General features: G+C 42.7%; 1 protein-coding gene across 1 annotated transcript; it reads left to right on the top strand.

The window, feature by feature from the left end:
* The first annotated feature begins 4,416 nt into the window (after nt 1-4,416).
* On the top strand, nt 4,417-20,934 carry LOC139652861 (hormonally up-regulated neu tumor-associated kinase homolog A). Its single transcript, XM_071529875.1, has 11 exons — nt 4,417-4,641; nt 6,679-6,801; nt 7,755-7,924; nt 14,418-14,473; nt 14,865-15,003; nt 15,293-15,420; nt 17,043-17,178; nt 17,715-17,892; nt 18,115-18,198; nt 19,353-19,656; nt 19,863-20,934. Exons 1-11 carry the CDS (start codon nt 4,417-4,419, stop codon nt 20,669-20,671), a joined length of 2,352 nt encoding a protein of 783 aa, XP_071385976.1. The 3' UTR covers nt 20,672-20,934.
* The last annotated feature ends 3,380 nt before the right edge of the window (nt 20,935-24,314 follow it).

Genomic DNA, 24,314 nt, shown 5'->3' with positions numbered 1-24,314 from the left:
CTGCCAGCTAAATACCTAAATGCAATGTTTGTAAATGAATGCATTTATGCAGTTGTTTCAAGTGATCAAGTATTGCTATAGAAGTATAGGGCTAAAATTGTCCCACTGGACGTATTTTCAAAAGGGTGATCCAGGTCCAGATCTTTCTACTGGATCGATATTTCAGCCCAGTCGAGGCAGATCTGTTTACTCTACTCCAACTCAAATGCTTATATGAGGGTGCTTCATTTGGAGTGACACTTAATCAGTCCTATTAACGGATTACCAGGCTGCATGGAAACATAGTGATTATATACATACTGTATGTAACTTGAATCCCATCATTTTTAGTACAACACCGTAAAACTGCTGGGCGCAAACTTATTCAGTATATGCTTTTTTTCTGACAACAAAGCCCCAAAATGTATTTTAAAACATTTGCAGCAGGACAATGAAAGGGCCAATTTCAGACTGTCAGTGCTGCTCACTCGCTAAGAGACTGTCAAGAGTTATAACCCTCATTAAAATCTCTTACAGGCTACAAAGGATGACTGTGAAGTACATCATGCTGTGGCACTGAAGTGTACCACTAAGATCTTCTCTCCATCCAGCCGCAATTCAACTTCTCTCCCTTTCTCTCTTTGTATTAAAAAAAAGAGAGGGAGAAGGAGAAAAAAAGCGAAAAATAAAGGAAGACAGAGAGAGTGAGAGAGATTGTGAGAGAGTGAGGGGGGCGGGGGGGTTGAGTGTGTCTGTTCTAGTGTGGTTTTGGGGAGTTATTTGGTGTTAAAATATGCCTTAATGGTTGCTGGGGATCCATTTATTACAGGCAGGAAGCAGAAGGGGGTTTCTCTTCTCATTTAATTTGACCGCCGAGAAGCTCGCCAAGTCCTACAGGCAAGCCAGCATTCCACGGCACCAACGCAACACACATGTACACGCACGCACACACACACACACACACACACACACACACAGACTCAGCAACATATAAAGGCTTACTTATACTGCAATGCATTTAAATACATCTTGTGTATGTGCGTGCGTACAGAGAATCACACATTCAACAGTTTACATATATATAGGCATCACAACAAATTTACAAGCAGCTTATGGATGTGTGTGCATGTGCAAACACACACATATACACACACACACACACACACAGAAATACACTGTGGTCTCTGGCAGTGAGAATGACCTTTTCTGAACCATGGAAACACACATTAATGCAGACGTACACACACATGTACACATACACACACACACACACACACACACAGAAAACCCTCTCCAAAACAGTTAAACATGGCAGAGCTGAGGTTATATAATAAGGCCCTGGAGGTCTTATTAATTCAGATTTGTTTTTCAGTTGTGAAGCTCGGTTTCTCTCCTTTTCACTCATCCCGTCTCTCTGTCTCGTCGACGTTCATCTGTCCTCCGAACTCTCGCTGTGTCCCTCATCCTTCACTCTCTGGAGTAATGACAGAACGCACTGCTTCCTCTCTCTCTCTCTCTCTCTCTCTCTCTCTCTCTTTCTCTCTCTATTTCTTTCACTTTCTTTCTCTCTGTCCCACTACCAGAGCCACATACAGCTTGACACTTACCCATGGCATTAGGGAGGGTCTGTTAACACCTCCTCCCACACACACGCCAGGGCCTTAAGACCCGTTTATGAAGTGTAGGGCTCCTGGAGTATGGGCACACACACACACACATACACACACACACGCACACACACACACACGCACACAAGCAGAAATACACACAGATGCAAACACAGACAAATAGTTAGATGGGTGTGAGAAAGAGAAAGAGAGAAGAAGAGAGAGAGAGTGAGTGTGAGATGCGATCAGATTCAAAAGCTAATGATTTTTTGAATGGGGGTGGTTAGTGTTTTCACAGCGTTTTGGATTCTACTGATGTGAAACCACGAATGGACTCATTCTCTGCTTTTCCTCCCCTGTCAGAATATTCTGGAAAACTCTTAGACTGACACCAGTGTGTGTGTGTGTGTGTTGTGTGTCTTTTTTCTTTAGGGGTTAGGCGGTTGGGATTTGAGTCGGTCAGTGTTGCATAGAGGTGCTGATGGTATCTCGTAAAGAACTGTTTTTTTTCACGGTGGCATTGAGTCTGCTGGAGGAAAAAAAAATGGCCGGCGAAGTGTTTTGATTGTGATTTCACCAAGTTTAACGGCGCCTGAGTGTGCGTTAGAGGGAGGAAGACTGCCACAGCTGCTCTAACCCTGCAAGTGTTTTTCTGTGTATTTGCTCTGAACGCCAATTCAAATTATACAGTATCAACATGCTAAAAACAAAATAAGGTAACTCTAGAAGCTTCAATGGGCTGCCGCAGCCACTCAGTTAAAGGTTGTGTAAGGTTGTGTGTGTGTGTTTGAGCGAATGCGTGTGTGTGTGTGTGTGTGTGTATCAGGTTACAAGGCGGATATACCGCTCTATCCCTCCTTTCATCAGCTGAGTGAGGAAGAATTGAGCAGCAACACGGTGCAATCTGACCCTGATGTGCACATGCACACTCGCGTGTGCACACACACACACACACACACATAAATACACACAGTAGCAGAAAAACAGACATACTTCAGTACTGGCCATAGCTCAGCGCATAACCCCAGTGTTGCTTTCCATAGATCATCACTGACATAACAAATGTCTCTATAACTCAACTCCCTCTCTCTAAGAATACTACATCATATTGTTGATTATCACTTGAAAAAACTTCTAACTCTATGGTGGTTTTCACTTGAACTTTCACTTGAATTGATTGTGTTTTCATGTTCAAGTAAAAACATGGAAACCATCATAGGCTTTTAACAGGAGGATTTGGTATCAAGCCCCCATATCAACAACCGTCCGCCCTGCTGAAGTGTCGTTGAGCAAGACCTTGAATCCATTACCAGCTGCAGGGGTGCTGAGCTGTAGCTGACCCTGACCTTTGACCTCTCTGGGGAGGTCAGAGTTCATTATTTCATTATTGATCCCTCTAGTAGTACTAGTATTAACATTAGTATTATTAATGTGCTGAATAAAGCCAATGAAAACCATTCAAGACTCAATTTGTAAATATATGAGATGATAGTATAGTCATATGCCAGTCAAGGCGTCTGTTTTTGATTAATTCCTGAAAAGCTGACAGTGACTGAAAATGTAATGACAGTTTAATTAGATGACAGAGACATGAAAAATGCCAGATTCAAACCATCTGTTCCAACATAAAAAAAAAAAGCTGGGTTCAAATAGTGGGTTAGAGCATCCATTCTGTTAAAGGAAGATTTTTAGGCTTTCAAAGCTTCACTGTGATGTTGTAATACTATACTAATACATATATTTTATCAGATTTAAATCACAATATATTTTACCTCTGTTGATACATTTTATAAACCAATTTAACTTTAACTCTAACTCTTTACAGTATCTGAAACGCTACATATACATGCTGAAAATTGGAAAAATTGCAACCTGAAATTCCTCAGGCAATATTTGAGAAACATAGATGATTCTGTCTTCAAAAAATTAACTATTTTATAAGCAAATGTCTTAAGATGACTCCTAATTTCAATACTAACCGATAATGTGCTTAACTTTCATGCCAGCAGTCAATATGGAAGGATGGGTATCATTTTTGTTTTTTTTAAATGGTGGATATCTCATTTTGAAATGAAACCTTTCTTGTTTTTCTTCTTTGGCTGTGGAAACCATAATAACTGCCTGATTGTGTCCGTGCAAAACTGAAACAGACAGTGATACAGGAATGGAAAATGAGATTTAATAGGGGGGCAAGGAAGTAACAGAGGTTGAATGGTTACTGTATAACTGCATGTGTGTGTGTGTCTGAGTTTGAGTGCAGGGGGGGTAATTACGGTGTTGGATGTCCTTCTCATCACTGGAGCTGACCCAGGAACACAACGGTTAATCATCCACTAACCGGCAGAGAGAGACAGAGAGAGAGAGAACAAGAAAGACAGAGAGAGAGAGAGGGAGAGAGAGAGAGAGAGAGAGAGAGAGCCAGTGTTGAGTATCACACAGTTAGAATGAAGGAGAGACGTGTCGGGGCACCTGCACCTGATGAACGGTAAAACAAACAGGAGGAGGAGAGAAGACGAGTCCGGTCTGGAATGAAGGATATACTTTCCCGACAGTGGAAGGAAAACAGAAATCTCGAGCCGAGGATGTTTGTCTGACCGACACACACCTGCTGCTGAAGAAAGCTCTGGATCCTCCCTCTATTTTTAGCAGCCTTCTCGCCTACTCCTTCAAGCCCACCAATCCATTGTGTGTGTGTGTGTTTATGTGTGTCTGTGTAGGGGCATCTGCGTTGCATGTGGACTGTCCTGTCTCTGGGTTTGACCGTGTGTGTGAGTGGCGGCCACATGGGGCCCGCTGGCCAGCCGCTGCAGTGAAGCCAGCTCCGGAGGGCATGGTGGTGGAGGGAGGGGGCGAGGGAGAGCGCGGCGTGTCCCAGTGGGAAGCCCCGGGGCTGGGCAGAGAGCGGCCGCCTCTCCCCTGCCTGAAGGTCCCCAGGGAGCTGCTGCGGAGCTTCCCCCACTCCAAGCGGGTGGGGTCCTACCTGGTGGGGAAAATGATCAACAAGGGCTCCTTTGCCAAGGTGATGGAGGGGCTGCACATCGGCACGGGGGAAAAGGTCAGACGCACCCTCAGGCTGTGTTTCTTCACCGTCCCGTTACAAACTGATTTGAGGAGTAGAGCTGGGAAAGTCTATTGAAGTCGCATGCATCAGTCTGTTGTGTTTCAGAGGGAGGGGCGGCACACCGGTATAGGAAAAGATGACACACGCACACGATTATGATTACATGGTTCCGATTTGTGCCTTGTATACTTGTAACTGATAATTATACGCACTTGAGTTTGAAGAGCGCAGGGGCCCATTATTATTCTTGTTTTGTGTACACAAATACACAGTCAGATCCATCTGTAATTAGTTAGCCTGACTCGAAAACAGATTTTGCATGAGCAGAATTTTCTCTGAACAGATTTAGTCAGTTAGCTTATTATGTTTCTTTTGGTGTTGTGATAAATAAAAAGTGCAAATTGATCCTGGAACAAGCAGAATGCAGCATAAGAGTAAATACAAAGTCACAGTTATAAGTTATGGTGTGATTTATCTTGTGCGTAATATACAGATACAACAAATACATTTTCAGAGAAAGTATGCAGAATATTGTTCTGTACACATCCTTGTATGTGTTTAAACATGGGGAGACCTAGAAAAACGTCAAAAAAGTCAAGAAAATATGGCCTGAATTAATAGCCAACATCTATTGGTCATCATGTTTTTAACTATCCAAAATGTAGCAAGTGTTTGGCCCATGTTTGATGCTGAAAGTCTAAACCTGGACTGTGTTGGTCTGTATTGATTATGTCATGGAGGCAGTGTTTGTGTATTCATGTGTATGTATGTGTGCCTAAGTGTGTGTCTATGTCTATGCGTTTGTGTCACTTTGTTTCATGGGTCACTGAGTCCCTGACCCCTAACTCTTATGTACCTGACCCGGTTGCCATAGTAATGACCAAACTCACCTCCAAGAATGTTTGCTCCTTTTAACCCTTATAACCCTGTATGGGGATGCAATCTGTCAAGGTGATGTGTGCAAACATGCACAGACACACCAGTATGGTAGGAAATAAAGGCAATGAAATCACCACACGAATAGGAAATAAAGAAGATGAAATCACTGAATGGGCCTAGTACCATTCCCTACAATATAATCTGTTATAATGCAGGGTTGTTGTTAAATTCTCAATCTTGCCTACAATTTGCTGTCAAGTCGACCTGTTCGTCAGTCATTCATACCCACAAGTTTACCTCAGTCTCAGATAACCTTTATCGGTTATCTGAGACAAACTACATGAGTTGGATCATCTGAATCATTTTCAACGCCTGAAACCAAAACCAAAAGGAGTGTTTGATTCATCTAACATGTCATGTACTCCCATTATCCCATCATCATTATATGGTTGTGAAATTGGTTGTGAGGACACAAACAGCAGCCAAAATGATCTACGACAGGTTTGAAACTCCCAATACTAACAGCGAGAAGCAGATCATTTGGTCTGCTGTTTGTTGCAGTAAAAGTGCACTTTCTCCATCAAATATTTGACAGTGCAATGATAATGAAAAATTGCTACATTCTATTTTTTCCATTTAGTTTGCTGAGCATGCACACTCTTTTTCAGTAGTGACATACACACTTAGTCATTTACACGCATTTATACCTATAAACTCCCACTTGGCCATTGAGTAGCTCCACTTGGGTGTTAAGTGCTTTGCTCAGCGGCACCTTGAAAAAGTAGTTGTTGAGGGAAGAAGATAATTTGCATTCAGTTCCCCCACCCAGATTTTCCAGAACCCTCCAGACACCAACTAATTTCTCTGGGTAAAGGTTAGATTTTGGTGTGGTGATCTGGGTTAATGTTGAATTTTGGGGTTATATTGGGGTGGTTGTAGTCTAGAGCTTAGACAAGCAGGTTGTTGGTTTGAATCTGACCGGTGACCCTCAACAACCACCGTCAAGGTGCCCTTGAGCAACACTAAAACACTGTAAATGTGTTGGTAATGTATGAAGCAGGGTGTGCTCAATTGATTTTTCTTGGATAAAGGTTCCAAACATAATAAGTAAGTGTGTGTGTGTGTGTGTGTGTGTGTGTGTGTGCACCTTAGGTGGCCATAAAGGTGATTGATAAGAAGAAAGCTCGTCAGGACTCATACGTGCTGAAGAACATGAAGAGAGAACCTCGAATCCATCAGATGGTGCGACATCCTCACATCGTCGTCCTGCTGGAGGTAAAGAACACAGAAGCATATTGTCTGTGCAAACACACACTCAGAAAGACACGTGTATCATATGCATGCTCATATATACATACACAGACAGAAAAACCACACACACCCACACACACACACACACAAGCAGTCCACATAAGTCAAGAAAGGTCAGACAGAAACAAACAAGAGACATAAATTAGTAAATGAGCTCAAAAGCATTACGTTAGTTCACATCTAGGTCTATTAACAACACCAGTTAACAGCAGTGTGTGTGTAGCATGTGTTTAGGTGTTCGTGCATCTACTGCTATTGACCAAGATACAGACACACACACACACACACACACACACACACACATACTCACAGACAATTATATACACAGAAACAGACAGGGAGACAGAACAGCTAGATAGTTAGCTAGTTAGTTAGATTAATAATGTCAATAATAATGTCAATAATGTCAATGCCTTTGTCAATTATGCCCCAAAGCTATGGAACACACTACCTATAGATATCAGGGAAGCCAACTCACTAAATATTTTTAAAAGAAAGCTAAAAACTTATCTCTTCACTTTAGCCTTTAACTAGCTATGACTTTCCTGATACAGGCCTTAAACTTTTTTTTTTTTTTGCACTTGCTTCGCACTTATGCACTGCTGCACTTCTTTTAAAATGTTGTATTTTACTTGATTTTATGCATTCTATGTACTCTATTTCTTAACTTTATTTTTATTATTATTCAGTGGGTTTTATTTTCCATCTTATGTTATGCTCATTCTATGTCTATTTTCATGCATGTAATTTCTTTGTTGTAAAGCACTTTGAGCTGCATTTCTTGTATGAAAGGTGCTATACAAATAAAGTTTATTATTATTATTATTATTAATGTCAATAAGACACAGTAGACACACACACACACACTCACAAACACACCAACCCTGTCAAACCCTGAGTCCTGTGTCTGGTCTCAGACTCTGGAGACGGAGAACAGCTATTACATGGCCATGGAGCTTTGTGCCGGAGGAGACCTGATGGACAGGATCTGTGAGAGGAAGAGGCTGGAGGAGAGGGAGGTGCGGCGCTACACCCGGCAGATCCTGTCCGCAGTGGAGCACCTGCACAAACACGGCATCGTGCACAGGTGAGACCACACACACACACACACACCTGCACACACAGGACCATGTGCACACACAAGCCAACACATAAATACTTGGAGGGTTGTCTAACTAAGGAAAAAGCTCAGCAAAGTGAACTATACTCTTCCTTATTGACCAAAAGAAAAAAATGTCTTTCTCATCTTCTCTTCATCATCCTCATCTCTTAACACCATCACTCTGTCTCTCTTTCAATGGACTTATATAATGCACAGTGTCCAAAAATATATACATTTTTGCCTGCCAAAATAATGAATACACATTTTCTTATAGAAATATGTCACCCTACCTGTTTTCCGTGCTGTTTCTTGTACAGAATCAGGTACTGTCTTAAACATTCAATAAAGAGACAAGAGCAGATTTGGTTTTAATTAAAAACATACTTAAACGATGCATCTTTTGTAGTCTTCATCTTCATTTCTTCTTTTTGGTGGCTCCTGCTATGTGTCGCCACATGGGAATAACATTAGGTTTCAACTAACGTTAGGCTAGTAAACCATCCATGTAGCAGAGAAACAGGAGGTAAAGTTGTATAGAAGTTTAGACGCTTTGTAGAGAAGCATAGAGGCAGCCAATCAGAAGCCTGTTTGATGCAGAGCCATTGTTTTGCTTTGAATTGATTGGCTCAATGAGAATAGGCAAAGACCGAAGTCTGTGGTATTTAAATGTTATTGTCTCAAAAAGTGAGTGACCTTTACAGATTTATATGGCAAAGAAAAATATCACCGGTATTTGGCGCATGGCGGGTGGCAATTTCAGACCCTTTATATACATAAACACATGTGCAGATGGACGCTTGTGAGCATACACACACACAGTCACACACACATACACACACATACACACACACAGTCACACACACTTGCACACAGAGTAGTTTGCAGGGCATTAACAGCCTACATGGCAGGAAAAGCTGCGACAAAGGCAATATCTGGCACAGTGTGTGTGCCCAGTGCTGTGTGGGAATTGAAAGTGTTATTTTAGTGCCATTTCACTATGTGTAGGTGTGAGAGTCCCAACACACATACACACACACACACACACACACACACACACACATGCACAGTGTTGGGCCTTGGTTTAAGACCTTGGCTCCACTCAAGGTGGGAATGTGATTACCAGGCAATGACCTCATCATCCTGCGCCGGCGCCATGATTCACACATCATCACAACATCATGGACTTCCTCTCTAATGAAGTCCCCCAACGACATCGCTCTCAACCTTTCAATAGCACCTCTCTCTGTCACACAAGCACAGACACAATCACACACACACGCCCACACACACACACACACACACACACACACACATACTCAGACCCACTCTGCCGCAGTACCACACAGAGATGATTAAACTGGAAATAAATGGAAATTTGCACTTAAATGCACCTCCTGCCACCCACATTCTGTAGGTTTACCACATACATTTTCTCCTTTATGACAATGTCTGCTCTCTCTCTTTCCTTCTCTCTTTTCCTCTTTCTTTCTCTCTGTCTTTGAACTTTTTCGGGTTGTGTGAGCAGTGTTCCCTGGCTTTTTGTGACCTGGGGTGTCTGTTGGTTAGATGAAGGCAGATGAAAGGAACATGGCTGATTCCCAGGCTATAGTTTATAGGGGATCACTCCCTCCTAACCGCAGCTTTTCATTTAGCTGGGCAGTTTTAGAGCAGGCAGTGTGGTTGCTAGTGAGAAGGTTGGGGTATTTTCAGGAGACCGAGGCAACTTTTCCAGGTGAACCCAGAGATATTACTTTAGTAGAGAGTAAGGAGCAGAGCTTGACTCGGGCCTGAAAGTTCCAGCTTGGCTTGACCTGAAGATTTTCTGTCCAAACCAGAACCGAATTTGATGGGTATAGCTTTTTGTGAGCCCAAACCAAACTAATGCCCAAAATTACCAAGAAGCTTTTAGCCTGAGAAATTGCAAATAAAAGTATTTTTCAGCAATATTTTAGAACCCAAACCCAAATGGAATTATAGCCACAAGCGCCGATTGCAGGGTCCAAGCACAATTTGAAAAGACAGACAGATAGACAAAACATGACAGAAGGTAGACAGACACACACACAAACAGACAAGTTGTAAAGATCAGACGCACAGTCTATTAGTTATAGCTAATTTTATGTTAGCCTGTGACCTTTGTCAAATTTATCATTTCATGTCTTAAAACAGTGAAATGCAATAGGAATGAGCAATTAAATAGTCAAAGATGTTTCCTGCATAAAAAATAGGGTATCTTAATACAAATTCCAAATATTCAATTATGTGTTTTTTTTAAATAATGTTTAGGTTATAAACCATATACAAAGGGAGACATCTCTGTCATCAAAGTTTACTGGGGCCCGAGCTTCATCTGATGAATCGTAATGCAGCTGGACAGAATGCAACAGAGTTCAGAGAATTTTGAATGTCAGAGTCAGTTTTCCTCTCTGATCGGTGTTCACCTGCACATTGAGAAAGAAATCCCACGTTGCATTTATTTGGAGAAACAACATCAATATCTGCTGTTCAGAAAGGCAAACATGGAGAGTGATTTCCATCCTGGTAAGCCACATGTATTTATAATTTTATTATTTAACATAAAAAGATTAATACAAGAGACAGACAGTCAGGATAGATTAGTTGTTTGTGTTGAAGGATTTATATTTGTGTCTAGTACTTCCGTAGTTTGATTTACATTGTAAATTCACAGTTAGATATGTTGTTGAAACAAAACTATGATGAAAGGCATAAGATGAAGCTATGATGAAGCATGTTAGGTGGCCTCATGGTTATTTGTTTCATTAAGATGTTGCCATTGCATTTCTTTCAGCATCAATGCAAATGGTCGCTCAACTCAGTGCCCTTAATGACGATCGCCATGAAAACATCAACTGCATGTTTGTGAAAGTGCTGAACAAGGAGCATTATCTTTATGCTGAAGCCTCTAGTTTCTCTGGAGTGGCTGCTGAGCTCGACTGTGCCCTGTCACCTAATATATGGGAGCCAATAGCCAGCACAGCTTCATCAGCATGCATACTTCTCTTGGATATGGACAAAGGAGACCTTCCTCCCACAAAGAAAGAGTCTCCTCTCATGATCAAGGACACAGCATTAAGTAATGCTGGAGCGTCCATCCACCAAGCTCAGCATGTTGAGGCTCAATCCAACCTGCTCCTCCTTGTTGAGGCTCTATCCCACGAGGCTCCAATGACTGATGACTTCAAAATCAATAAGAGATTGTAGCTGCTTCAGCACTCCCCCAATGGTTTTGACGATGACTACCACCTGGAGGCAGTTGGAAAGAGATACCTCTATGCTCCCTCATACAACACATCTGGATTTGTGGCTGACTGCTGCTCACCCTGTGGATCCACTCTGGGCTGCCTGGATGAGTGGGAGCCACTGGTCAAATCCCACTTTGACTTGGAGAAGGAGAGATTTGGCGAGGAGTTCCTCTATGCTACATCACATCTCTCTAGATTTGTAGTTGAATGCTTCCCACAGCATGGGCCATCTCTGGACCATCTTGACAAATGGGAACCTGGGAACCAGCACTGATTTTCACCTGATGCAGTTCCTCTCGGTCCTCCTGGAGGAGGAGGAGCTTGGCGAAAAGCACATGAATGCTTCCTCATCAGCAAGTTCTACATTTATGGCTGCCTGCGCTGCACACCATGCCCCTACTCAAGGTCATCTTGATGAATGGGAACCAATCGTCAAAGCTGATTCTGAACTGATGCTGTTCCTCTGGGACTTGGAGAAGGAGGAAGAACAATGTCCTTTTATCATCAAGATGGAAACGTTCAGCTCTTGTGCACAGATTGAGGCCGTTGCTGAAAGCTCTGTCACCGTCCTGCATCAGCCAGCAGCCATCTTGAACCAGGAGGATATCAGTGTATACAAGTGCAGTCCATGACACCAAAGACAACCAGACTGACCACCCTCCACCCATTCAGGAGGCCGAAGCTTCATGTTCATCCACTCTTCTCCATCTGTGTGAGGCTGTTGTTCATATTAAGGCGTCTAGCAGTTTGTTCCATGAGAGCAAGGACGCCAAGGATCTGTCCTGTCTGACCCTGGAAAAGGCTCTTCCACCCATCCAACCGGTCGAACCTACAGTTCCAGTGCCAAAGACAGCCTGTCAACAAAACCAAAGAAGAAGAAGAAGCGTGGCTTCTTTTCTTGGCTATCCCACATATTCCAGAGGAAGAACAAGAAATCTGCTGATGTAAGTTGCAGTTTCAGTCTTCATGCTTGTTTTCACAGTTCAATCAATTTGGTTAACCTAAAATAGTATGGCATCCAGTGCAAAATTATTTTGTAACCAAAACTATATATTAATGTCACTTCTTATTTCTTCTTAGGCTGACAACATGGCTACAACAGCAGAGACTCCACTCCACTCCACCAGATGAGACCAAAGCCCTTCTTGAACTCCCTCTGATCTGCAGTCCACTTCTGAACTGTCATCTTCCTATCCACTTTACACATAATGAACAACTGAATCATATTATTTGAATACATTTATTTGCACTCTATTGTTACAGTGTTCTTTGCACACCTTTATTCGTGCAGTTATGGGTAACCTGTAGCATAAAGTAGTGAAAGTGTAATGGAATTAGTAAATATACTGAATGTTGTCCATTAACATTTTCTTTACCTCTATTACTAACAATATAATCAATATTTATTCTAAATGTGGCTGTTTTTTCACTGAGAGACCATTTTGCTTTAAAAAAAAAATACATAAAATTATTATTATTATTCACTATGATGAAGGCTGGTATTTGGCTATGAATGTCAAGTATGAAACAGTAGTTTTCTCCAATAGTTTTCTTTTGTTTTGACCCCTTTTTTTTCGGTCATGTCAAAATAGCACAATGGAATAGGCCAATGGAAATAAAGCATATATATTGATAGACAAATACATAGATAATGAACGACAAATCCCAGAATGGACTACAGGCAAGAATCTTCTGTTATAGAGCTGGCTAGTCACAAGGTAATCCCCATAGAGATATGGTAATCCCAACATCATCAAGGTTCCAGAAATGTTTTGGCCGTTCATTTGTAGCACTCAGATTTCAAAATAGCTGGATCCACATGGTTCCACTCATTCAGTTGATCAGAGAATTTACAGTGCAAGAGTAATGGATAGTTAAATTGGAATTGCATTTTGAAATTTGAGAAAAGAAAGAAAAAATTAAGGAGGAAATTGGCAATCAACTTTATCTCTAACATTTGCAAAGATGTTTTGGCCTAATTTTGACCCTTTTACTTCTATTTAGTTTCTATATACTTAACTGGGTCACTTGATCCAAACATTATCTCTGAGACATAAAAATGCTGTGGCGGCTTGCCTATACTCAAAATGAGATTTTTTTTTTTCCTTTTTACATGTTCGTTACAGTAATTGAGGCAAGGTATTCAACTGAAAGAAAAATGTACTTTCCAGTTTGTTAAAAAATTTAAACAGGTAAATTTGACCCGCAACAATCAGGGCATCTCATTACAAATGTAAAAAAAAATTCAATCATGTTTATGTTAATAATTATGTTTCATTACACTCATAAAGTATCAAAAAAAATTTGATTTGATTTTATGTACTTAACAGTTTCAGTTGTTTTATCATTGTTCTCATTTTAGCCCTTGTGTGTAGACCTTCAGTATTTTCCATGACAAAAAGTGGTCAGAATAAAGAATGTCAAAAGGAAGATGTACTTCACATGTTTCATTTCTGAGTTTTCATCTCCATTTTGTTTTGTTCACAAATCACAGAGCCTGCATGGCAATTTAAAATGTGCCACAGAGATTGAACACAAGTCCTTTTTTTCACATTTCTGAAACAGGAATCCGTTAAACACCTAATTAACTTTGTTTGGCCTTAGAATGGGAAACTTTATACAATTTGGAAAGAGGACAGCCCCAAAATTGTCCACCATTAGGAGGATTTGCGAAACATTGATTGAAAGTGGGAGATGGATTGGACTCAGCAAAGTCCAAAGAATCTATGTATACAATATTTTTTTCTCTATGACACACGGTTCAGAAGTTATTGGCCAAAACATAAAGTTGCTTGTTATAGTGCCACCATCTGGCCAATGTGCATGGACTGCCTTGCCGGAGTAGTGGGGGGCCATAGGAGCCCACCTGCCAAATATGGTTGCTGTTGGACTTATGGTTTCTGAGCTGCAGGCACTTTTAGTGGAGAAAGAAAGAAAGAAAGAAAGAAAGAAAGCAGGGTTCCAGCACTATGTGCTTGGGCCACAAAAAAATCAGCCAGATCTGTGCAGAGCCTATTTAGTCCAGTCTGGTCCCATCTGGTTGTTTCTGTCAAAGCAAAATGCTACAAAAGGTCATTTGAGAGCAAAAGATGTAAGATTGTCTAATTGAGAATAAAGCTTACTGTAACTTTTTCCTTTTTGACCAAAGAAAAATTGTCCTCTTCTTCTCTCCATCCTCATCTCTTAACACCTCCCTCCCTTCTCTCTTTCTGTAGAGATTTGAAGATTGAAAACTTCCTCCTGGATGAACACAACAACATAAAGATTGTGGGTATGTTGACTCCTGCCTCCTCCTGTCTTCATACCTGACAGCACACTTTTCACCTGCAATAGGGTTTACATAGTAATATCAGTGAAATTAAGCAGTAAGACTGACAGTTGAAATTGAAAGTGACAGAGAGATTGTGTCACATTATCTACTAGGCTTAATAATATGACTATTACTTATTGCATTTGTACTGTATAGTGATCAAAGTGAGCAGCTTTCCGACTAGATGTGCAGTCAAAGTCAGACTAGTGCCTATTGTAGGGCAGATCAGCATATTGCAGAATTTGGCACTCATAGCTCTCGCTTGAAGAATTTTTCAACAAATTCAAACAAATGCAACTGTAAATGTAAAATATCAAGAATTCACTGAAAAAAAAATCAATATTTCACACAGACTTTGGCCTGAGTAACACTCTGAAGGCTGAATCTCTGTCTCTGGAGCTGCTGAACACCCAGTGTGGAAGTCCTGCCTACGCCGCTCCTGAGCTGCTGGCTCACAGGAAGTATGGACCCAAAGTGGACGTCTGGTCCGTGTAAGTGTCGTGATGAAATGTAAAGTGTGACTGTTGAGGGGCCTTGCTGTCTGCCCTGTTGCATGATTGCCTTTTCACTACAAAATGTTGAGTTTTCTCATGTGGAGTAGGACTCGCTGTGGGCTAAGTGTCGGTATGTAATGGTTGTTTTGGTGTGGTATTGCATGGTGCTAAATCTTGATCTGAAATTAATTGCAGTCGTTTGCATTTATGTGTATGCGTGCAAATGTGTATATGTTTGTGCACATTGTGCCTGTGCGTGTGTGTGTGTGTGTGTGTGTGTGTGCAGGGGTGTGAGTATGTTTGCCATGCTGACCGGGACTCTGCCCTTCACTGTTGAGCCGTTCAACATCAAACAGCTGCACCAGAAGATGGTCAACGGAGAGATCAGCAGCATCCCCAGTGATATCAGCAAAGGTGCAGTAACTCCCTGCCTAACCTCTCTCACTTCTATGTGCTTTTGACTGCGCAAGAGGAGCCAGTTTACAATAAAAATCTAATTGCTTTGACCAAGTCTGGATAAGTGAGGTGAGGGTGGCGATTCAATGACCAAAAAGAAAAGTTTCCACTTTTGACTGGTTCTACACCAAGTAACGCTAAATGTGACTTGGACAAAGAGATTACACAATCGCAGCCTCAGTGTCTCTCTTTCTCTCTGCTTTATTTCCTTCTCTCTCCCTCTCTCTCTCTCTCTCTCACACATAGTCACTCCATTACACTCTGTCATGGCGCCATGTCACCACAAACAAACATAGCTCCTGTTACTGTGGGGAAAACGAATACGGCTCTGATTCTCAAACGGCAATAAGATCAGATTAGTCACTGTACCGATGCCCACAGGCAGGCGTCTGAGACATTAATATTAACATTCAGTCTTTCCTCTGCTACTGTCTGAGGTTTAGTTTAGTTTAGTTTGACAAATATAAAATGCAAAACACCAATATACAATGCATCTAAAAGATTGTCAAGGATGACACATTAAAGTCAGACTTACTTCCAATGTGGTCCTAAATTATAAATAATAATAAAAAAATAAAAAAATTTCTATGGCAGTGTTGTTGTTATGTCTTCCATTTTTATGTTTATACATTCAAATCACCAAATATTGCTTTTGATTCTATCTCTGGCCCTGACAAGCCCCACTTGGCCCTGTCATGAAAGAGTGGCAACTGATAGTGATAACTGGCTATTAGGTCTGAGACTGCGGCAGTCGTCCTGTTTGAAGCCGTCTGCTGCTCCAGACTTTACAGCTTATCTGGAATCCCTATCTGTAGCCAAACTACCAACCCTGCTTGACTGCCTCCTGCTCCGGGACAGCACTAAGTTACAGGCAGATGGGTTGAATTAGTTTTCCTGAAGGGAAATCCTTCCTCTCACCACGCCGTCTTCTCTGATACAGGGGAATTGAATGAATGAATTGAGGGTGTGTTCACACCAAGCATGTTTGGAACAGTTTATTCAAACTCTTTTGGTTCGTTTGGGCAGGTGAGAGCAAGAGCATTCGAACTCGGGTGCCACCAAATAACCTCACCAAGAAAATCTCAGTCCTCTTCTAAATGCAGGAGAGTTTGTTAAGAGTGAGAACGTAATCCAAACCAACTACAGGAAACGGCCCCAAAACGCAAAGTTTAATGGGTGACATCTTATAGCCAGTAGTTACTCTTGCTCTGAAAACATATCAAACCGAGGGCAAACCGCAGTCTGGACTGATGCTCATATTCAGCTATTTCTTCATGGATTCTAAACTGAACTGTATGAAGAGCACACAAGGTAAATTATGGCAAAGAGCGCAGGCAAGTCTATCATGTGTAAATTAAGTTACAAGGACTGAAATCAGATTTGTTTTGATCTGCAGGATGATGGGTTTCCAAAACTGTCCAGTAAATGACTTGTGAGTCCATGTGACTTTTGTTTACAAGCCTTGGTTTGCTGGTTGTACTAAAGAAAACAAACCGGTGTCATCGCACCCTGTGACCCTCTACGCCTCTCCATCCCCATGCATGCATTAATGGCTCCATCCGTCCGTCTTCCTCCTGCAGGTGCGGTGGGTTTTGTGCTGTCTCTCCTGGAGCCAGACCCAGCTAAGAGACCCAGCATCAGAGCTGCTATGGAGGAGAGGTGGATCAATGAGGGATATGCCAAGAAACCACTACACGCACTCGCTCATAAAAACAGGTAGAGATCCACTATGTGACTACACTTACTTCTGACTAACACATACTAACACACCACATACTGTACCAACACAGAGAGAGACACAAAGACGAAGAGATGAAAGTCCTGCAGGAAATGTTATGATGACTCTTAAATGTGGGAAAAAGAACCAAGAGGGAAATCATGAGGAATTTTCTAACAAAATGAAAATTTTTGTGGTTAGCAGTGTAATGGCTTTGTATATTGTTCTAGGCCTAAATGGCTTTTACCACTTTCGGGAGAGAGTGTGGAAATGCAATCTGATATGTCTCCTCTTGGCAGTAATGTGTTGTCTGAAATCCACATGAATTTACCCAGAACTGTTTCAACCCCGGACTTCTCACAGTTGAAAATCATCAAACCATCATCAATCATTGGTCATTCCTTGGCCATCCAAACAACACATCCTTAATCACCCTTGAAAGCAGAATTCTCTCGCTGTCAGTCTCTTTTTTATTTGTCTTTCTGTCTATCTATCCCACGCTTTTTCCATCCCTCTCTCTCTTGTTATCTCCCAGGTTGCGTCCTGAGGAGCTCAACTCGTCTGTGCTGGCGTACATGACAGAGACCCTGGGCTACTCTCTCCCTGACGTCATACACACACTCACCACCAACCGACCCTCCGCCATCATGGCCTCATATCACCTGCTGCTCAACAAGCTCAGCAGGAGCCAGAAAGGAGCCAAGGCCAGCAAGGTTCACAGACATGAGCTCATATGCATGCACGCACGCACACACACACACACACACACCTGCACATACTGACATGCACATAAACACAAGTTTTCAGATGTTAGTAATAATACTTTCACGCAAGTAAGTTATGACTGTATACAAACACAAATCACAAGCACAACAGTATTCAGATGTTCTGTTACAAGGTTCACACAGCTGAAGATGACTGTGTTGGTTTGGCAGAAGCTAGACAGCAGTGAGTGGAGTCTTCCCAGTAAGAACACATGGAGAGAGAGGAATAACACTGGATCCAAGACTCAGCAACAGGTACTGTAGACTGTGTCTATATAGCACTATAAACACCAATACATTGTTCACCTCACTGAGTGATGTTAAAATAATCATTTTCATATAAATAAATGTCCATTTTGATACTCTTGCTGATTGATGTAACACAACAGTGATTCAACCCACTACATGAAAGCTTTTAAATGTGCTGTTCTAAACACCCGGTGTCTAATTGCTCTCTCCTGGGTGTTTGCCCAAATGTCTTTTCTGGCAGCAGCAACAGCAGTTTGTTTGGAATAAACAGAAGAAGAACTGGGTTAGTTAGCATGAGCAGTGATAGCCAGTCATGGCAGAAACTTATCAATAGAAAATCCAAGGAAAAAGACGTCACAGTATTGGCCATGCAGTTTGATTGTGCAGTGACTTCTGCGTGATTTATGACAGCAAAAACACCACAGTAATGACCACTTAGCACCATACATGTCGCCAAAATAAAAAGAAATGAGGAACTTGCAGATCACCACTTTAATAACTGTTAATAATAACATGAATAAAACACAGAATATCGAAGCTGCTCCCAACAGTTATGTACCTGGTTCACACTCAATCTATACAGATTCCATCCATCCAATTCCATCCATATCAAATGAGAGAGTGAATTATCGCTGCATTATTGCATTGCCTCTTACACTGCAGGTACACTGCACTGCAATGAAGATGATGCATGCATTGAATTTATCCTTCTTTAATGTTAATAATGCGTGCAACTAAACCACCCTGTTTAAGGCTAGGTAGTTAGTATCTATCTATTTGAAGCTAACTTGCATATTAAAACTACTGTAGTTGTCTTTCTCTGCACACTTGCTGGACAAACCTGGATCCTCTGCTGTTTTATACCCGGGCTTGTTTTGGGTATTTCTGGGTAAATCTCTGTAGCTAACTAATCTACCATTTAATCTACCACATAAATCAGGACAGTCTGTTTATAAGTCCCTAGTTCATCCTTGCTTGCACTTGCCAGATACAAAAGCAACCGATCAAGTGTGTACAGGGAGAGAAAGTGCTGTGGCTTTGTTAGGGAGGCTCAGATAATTTACTATTTCAGGTGTTATGAGATGATAACAGTGTTACACGTTTGTGACAGTAAAATACATTTTTAGGGCCTCCTGACAACCAATCACTGTTTGTTTTAGAATGAACCAACCAATGAAAAAAACCCTAAGCAGTCCAACAAGCCTCTGAGGAGCCAACCGCAGACGACAGAATGTCAGAGCACCAGGAAGAGACCTGAGGACCCGCCCAGGAAGGACCACAGAGAGGATGATGAGGAGAACCGGCCCCCCTCTCCCTCCCTCCCCCAGCTTCCTGGCTCCGCCTCCCCCTCTCTCCCCCCTCGCCTCCCCTCGCCCTCCCCTGCTCCTCTGTCTGCAGAGGACGGCATCACTGATGAGGAGATCGCCATCACCCTGGACACCAGGGAGGTGCTGTTTCCTGAGGGTAAGGATCTACAAAACACACAGACACGAAGGCACATACATACAAATATGCATACATACATTAGAACCTAAGCACACAAAGACAAACACACACAAACATGTTTATACCTCTGTTTCCTCTGTATGGAACTACGGTGTCCAGTATAGTGCCACTCACTATATCTGTGTGTGTGTGCGTGTGTGTGTGTGTGTGTGTGTGTGTTCCAGTGTCTGTGTTTGGAGACCGGGAACTCGTCCACATCTCTCCTCCCAAAAGCTCTGCCTCCCAACTGTGTGACTCCGCCCCTTGCCAAGTCCCCATAACGGCTGAGCCAATCAGAGACAGCAGCTCAGTCAGACCCATCCGACACACACACCTGCTCAGGACGACGCAATCGGACGGGGCGGCGGCGGACCCCGGGACGGACTGCTACCACGACAGCCGTCACCAGGACGACCATCCTCATCACCTGAGCATCAACGAGCGTCTGGAGAAGCTGCAGACATTCTACTCCTCCGAGAAAAACGGCATCTCTCCCAGGATGCTCCTGGAGGCCGACGCGCACGCCGCACACTCCCCGGACCGAGACCACCTGGGCGCCATGGAGACGGCCCAGACCTCACCCTCCGCCCCACTGCCCCGCCTGCGCAACGTGGGGCTAAAGGACGGAGGGGGCAGGAAAATGACATGGGTGGGGCTGACCCGACCCGGACCCTCAGGGCTCCTGGTGAACGGGTCCAAACCTCCCGCCTTTCCCTCCCAGAGACAACACACTCTGGTCATGAAGAGCCTCAGGCAGGAGAGGGGGAAGAGAAGAGAGCAGTCGGGAGGAGGAGGAGGAGGCGGAGGTGGAGGAGGAGGAGGAGGAGGAGAGAGAGTGACAGCAGGAGGAGGGATGAGTGGGGTGAAGAGGAACTCTGTTCAGTTACGTTCGTCTCTCCAGCGCCGCGTGGCGGACCTGAACCTCCCGCTGCTTCCCGCGGCCCTGCAGGGGAAATCAGACAGGAAGAACCAGCTACACAGCATGGACTACTGACACACAGACTACAGACAGCATACAGCGGCCTGGTTTGACTGACAGAGAGTCAGAGTAGGGGGTGACAGTGGGGAGATAAGGGTACATGGCATGGACTACTGACAGGGGGAGACAAGAGGGGAGGAGGGTGAACAGAGAGGGGAGATAGGACTGGGGTTAGTGACATAGGGGCTGAAATAAGGTGGTATGGTGGTAAATATTGGCCTGGACAACAAAGCACATCATTTATATGGTATAGTGCCAAATAAGATAAACCTTTGACTGAGAGCATGAGACATGATGGGGAGTCAGGGAACTTGGCCTGCAGTAGTTGGCTGTACTGTTGTTTTTTTTTCTTGAATCTCAATGTCTGTTAATCTCCCCCGTCACATTGTGAAGTGCTGGATGCACCTTGAATTATGGCTCCATTTGCATTTACTGTTCTTAAATACATTTTTGTACTCACACTGAAACAGGCCCCAGTTCATGTGTCCTTTGATTGTCCCGGTTCCAGTTCACACATGAACGCAAGTCATGAAAACAGGTTCATACCCTCGCTTTCAGATGACGTAACACACCCTCTGGCAGCCATGTTGGAGGTCCATAGCTCTCGGCAACAGTAACTGTGAACAGTTGCATTTCTAATGATACGAAGTGGTCGTCTCAACAGAATTTAATAGACATGTTTAATTTCTATGCTGTATTTGGATGGGAAGTGATAATTGCACCACTGATACAGGACATCTGATTGAGTTTGCTATAGTATCTTTTCAGCTAACCATCACTGTCTTGTAAATGCATCTGACCCATGTATGTAGTAGAAGCTAGTGTTAGTACTGGCTTGTAGTTGCATGTTAACACTAACATCAGTTGTTTTGCTAAATTAGCCCGCTGGTTAGTTAGCTAGCTGACAAAGCCAAAAACCAACTGTCTGTTTAGATAAACTGATGAGCTGACTTCTCTCAAGCTACAATTTGTAGTGCTTTGTGGTAGGGAATAGGCTGGGGCTAGCTACTTAAGCAAGGCTTAAGTGTGTCACAAATTAGACTTTTCACTCACTCATTTATAACATGAATGAACTGACCCAAACCCACATCACAACAATCTTTCTCAGGTATCTAACTCTGTCTAAATACTGTACTTAGAGTACAGTACAGTAAACAGTACTGTGCAAAAGTCTTAGGCACCCTAGATTTTTTAGATACATTTTGTATGTTTGTTTTCTGCATTAGTGTGCCAGTAGACTGCTCTTTATATTTTTTTTTTTCCTATTTAGAAAGATTTCATTTAATTATTTTTGAAAGCATCTTAATTTTTACATATTTTTCTTTTACATGTGCCTAAGACTTTTGCACCGTACTGTGTATTTAGCTATTATGTGCACAAATCCAAGTCTCCAGTGGAGATCCAGGACTGCGACAGACGTGGCTGCTACAAGATCTGTGATGTAACTGCAAAGCCTCTATACCTAAAAAATTCAAGCTTAAATAATCTTAGCCCAAATCTCTGACTAGTGTCCTCTAACAGTCCTCTCTCTCTTTCTCTCTCTCTCTCTCTCTCCCTCTCTCTCTCTCTCTCTCTCTCTCTCTCTCTCTCTCTGCCCTCCTCTTTCCTCATCTCACCATCTCTGGATCAATAATAATGAGTTGGGCTGCAAAGAGGTAGAGGAATCTGGTTGCTGCTTCGTGGCGCTCAGAGGCCACTGAATAATTCAAGGCCTGTAGTGGCACCTGATACTGTGTGTGTGTGTGTGTGTGTGTGTGTGTGTGTGTGGTCTGTTTGCGTGCGTGTGTCTGTGGTACCTACATGTGTGTGTGTGTGCATGTACAGTCTGTGCGCAGTGAGGACAGATTGAACCCACTGAGGTGTATACAGCCGTCACTCCAGTTACCTCTCCGGCTACTTAACAGTGATATGAACCAGTAAGCTCTGATACTGTATCAGACACACACACACATTCACATTGCACAATACCAATACACTAAACAAGAAAGACTGCGTGATAGTCAATTTGCCAGGTTAAGTAAGCCTAAAAAACAAGTTGTTGTAGGCATTGGGCAGTGGTTCTTTTCAACCCAGACTCGAAATTAGGTCATTTCAGTCTCATCAATTAGCGCTCATGCAGAGGACCCACCAGAAAAAACCCTGCGACCTCGTTTGGGTCCCGACCCACAGTTTTAAAAACGCTGGGGTAGGAGATACTTTGTGTTGAGAGGTGAGCTGAGGGCCGAGTTGGAGTGGTGCATGTGTTATATGAGCAATTGGTCAAATAAGGTATGGAAAAGAGATTAATTATGCATGTTCCACATACAGATGTATCCATGGCTACATGTGAGAGAGAACATTGCTTTTACATGCGAGCTTCAGTGAACATGCCTCCTGCTGAAAAAGCATGTGTGTAGTGGTAACATCAAGAGGTGCCTCTAAATATGTTTCCATGTGTTCGCCATTGGATACCAATGATATATTTGTTGCCACTCTAAGCGTTGGTCTTACTCGCAGCGAGTCCCGGCCTATGAGAGCCAATACAAAACAAAAGCAAAAGCAAAGAATGCCAATCCACAGATTAGGAGTTGGCAATTGAAATTGGAATTCAGCCATTGTCCTCAATCATGCATCTATTCTGCCTTGGTACTGCAGAAGCTGTTGGGACCTATTCTTTCTCAAGGAAAAACTGTATGGCACATTGTGACACAAATCTCTCAATCAGAGGTTTGCCTCATTATGGCTTGTGCCTTCTCATGGCAGTAATTAAAACAAAATGCCTGTCTTGAGTAGGGCAAAAGTACAGTAGTAATTCATTGTTGCACAGTGCATGCCGTGAAGAGTAGTTTTGTTACATTGAGAACACGTATTCTCAAAGCAACACCTAAACTAGGGTAAACTTTAATTCTATCTTTATTTTGCCCCAATGCTCTTTCCATGTCAGGCTTTACTTATTCTCACTTGTCTACCCACTGACCTCCTCTATCTGAAGACAATAAATAGAAAGGGCATCGTGAGTGAGTCGTGGTTCGTAATAGATGCATTCCCTGGCTGTGTGAGTCAGATTTAGGACTATAGATCCTGAACGATCTTTGTAGCTCAGTCACCTCCATCGCCACTGTCTGATGAGTCAATCCAGGCCTCGCTTTATTGCTATGCAGAATCAATATCTACCACAATACACTCCTCTGTCCTGTTTCAAAAGCCCTCCAGGATAAGTAAAGAAAGCAAGCGTAGGGTGAGGTATCTGGAAGTCAGCTTGTGACTGTATATGTGTGTTTCAGCATGTGTGTTTGCCTGTGTGTGTGTGTCAGAGAGAGAACGTTGCATAACATCAGTGTACCATCACTATGTACTCGTTTCAGCGGGTGGTCCAGGCTGCTCCATCTGTCTTACAGTATTGTATAGCGACATATGACCCAGTGGCATCCTGAGAGAAGGATGGAGACAGGTTCCTGGTACCAGTCATGGCTGCTGGGGTCACTCAGAGTTCATGTGTCACAGGCTCCATAGAACAAGCAATTCATGAGGCCTTGAAACTATAAGAGGTGCTCAGCTGAATCTATGAAAGCTGAATATCCAGGAAGGGAGCCATAATGGTAAGCTATCTGGATAAACTTGAGAATATTAAAAAGGTCTCTGGCTTCTTGACAGTGGAAATTGGAATTTCTTTCCTACA

This window comes from Centroberyx affinis, unplaced genomic scaffold (assembly GCF_046629955.1).
Source record: "Centroberyx affinis isolate AG114_WGS23_722 - 3 ecotype Tasmania unplaced genomic scaffold, CSIRO-AGI_Caff_v1 ptg000129l_1, whole genome shotgun sequence".
Classification (NCBI taxonomy): domain Eukaryota; kingdom Metazoa; phylum Chordata; class Actinopteri; order Beryciformes; family Berycidae; genus Centroberyx; species Centroberyx affinis.
This window is presented reverse-complemented; position numbering and strand designations above follow the sequence as displayed.

Excerpts from the sequence above, each read along its gene's own strand:
- LOC139652861 (XM_071529875.1), top strand. The coding sequence starts at position 4,417 with ATGGTGGTGGAGGGAGGGGGCGAGGGAGAGCGCGGCGTGTCCCAGTGG. Across the intron at positions 15,421-17,042 it reads CCCCAGTGATATCAGCAAAG|GTGCGGTGGGTTTTGTGCTG; the intron begins GTGCAGTAACTC and ends TTCCTCCTGCAG. Across the intron at positions 18,199-19,352 it reads GATCCAAGACTCAGCAACAG|AATGAACCAACCAATGAAAA; the intron begins GTACTGTAGACT and ends TGTTTGTTTTAG.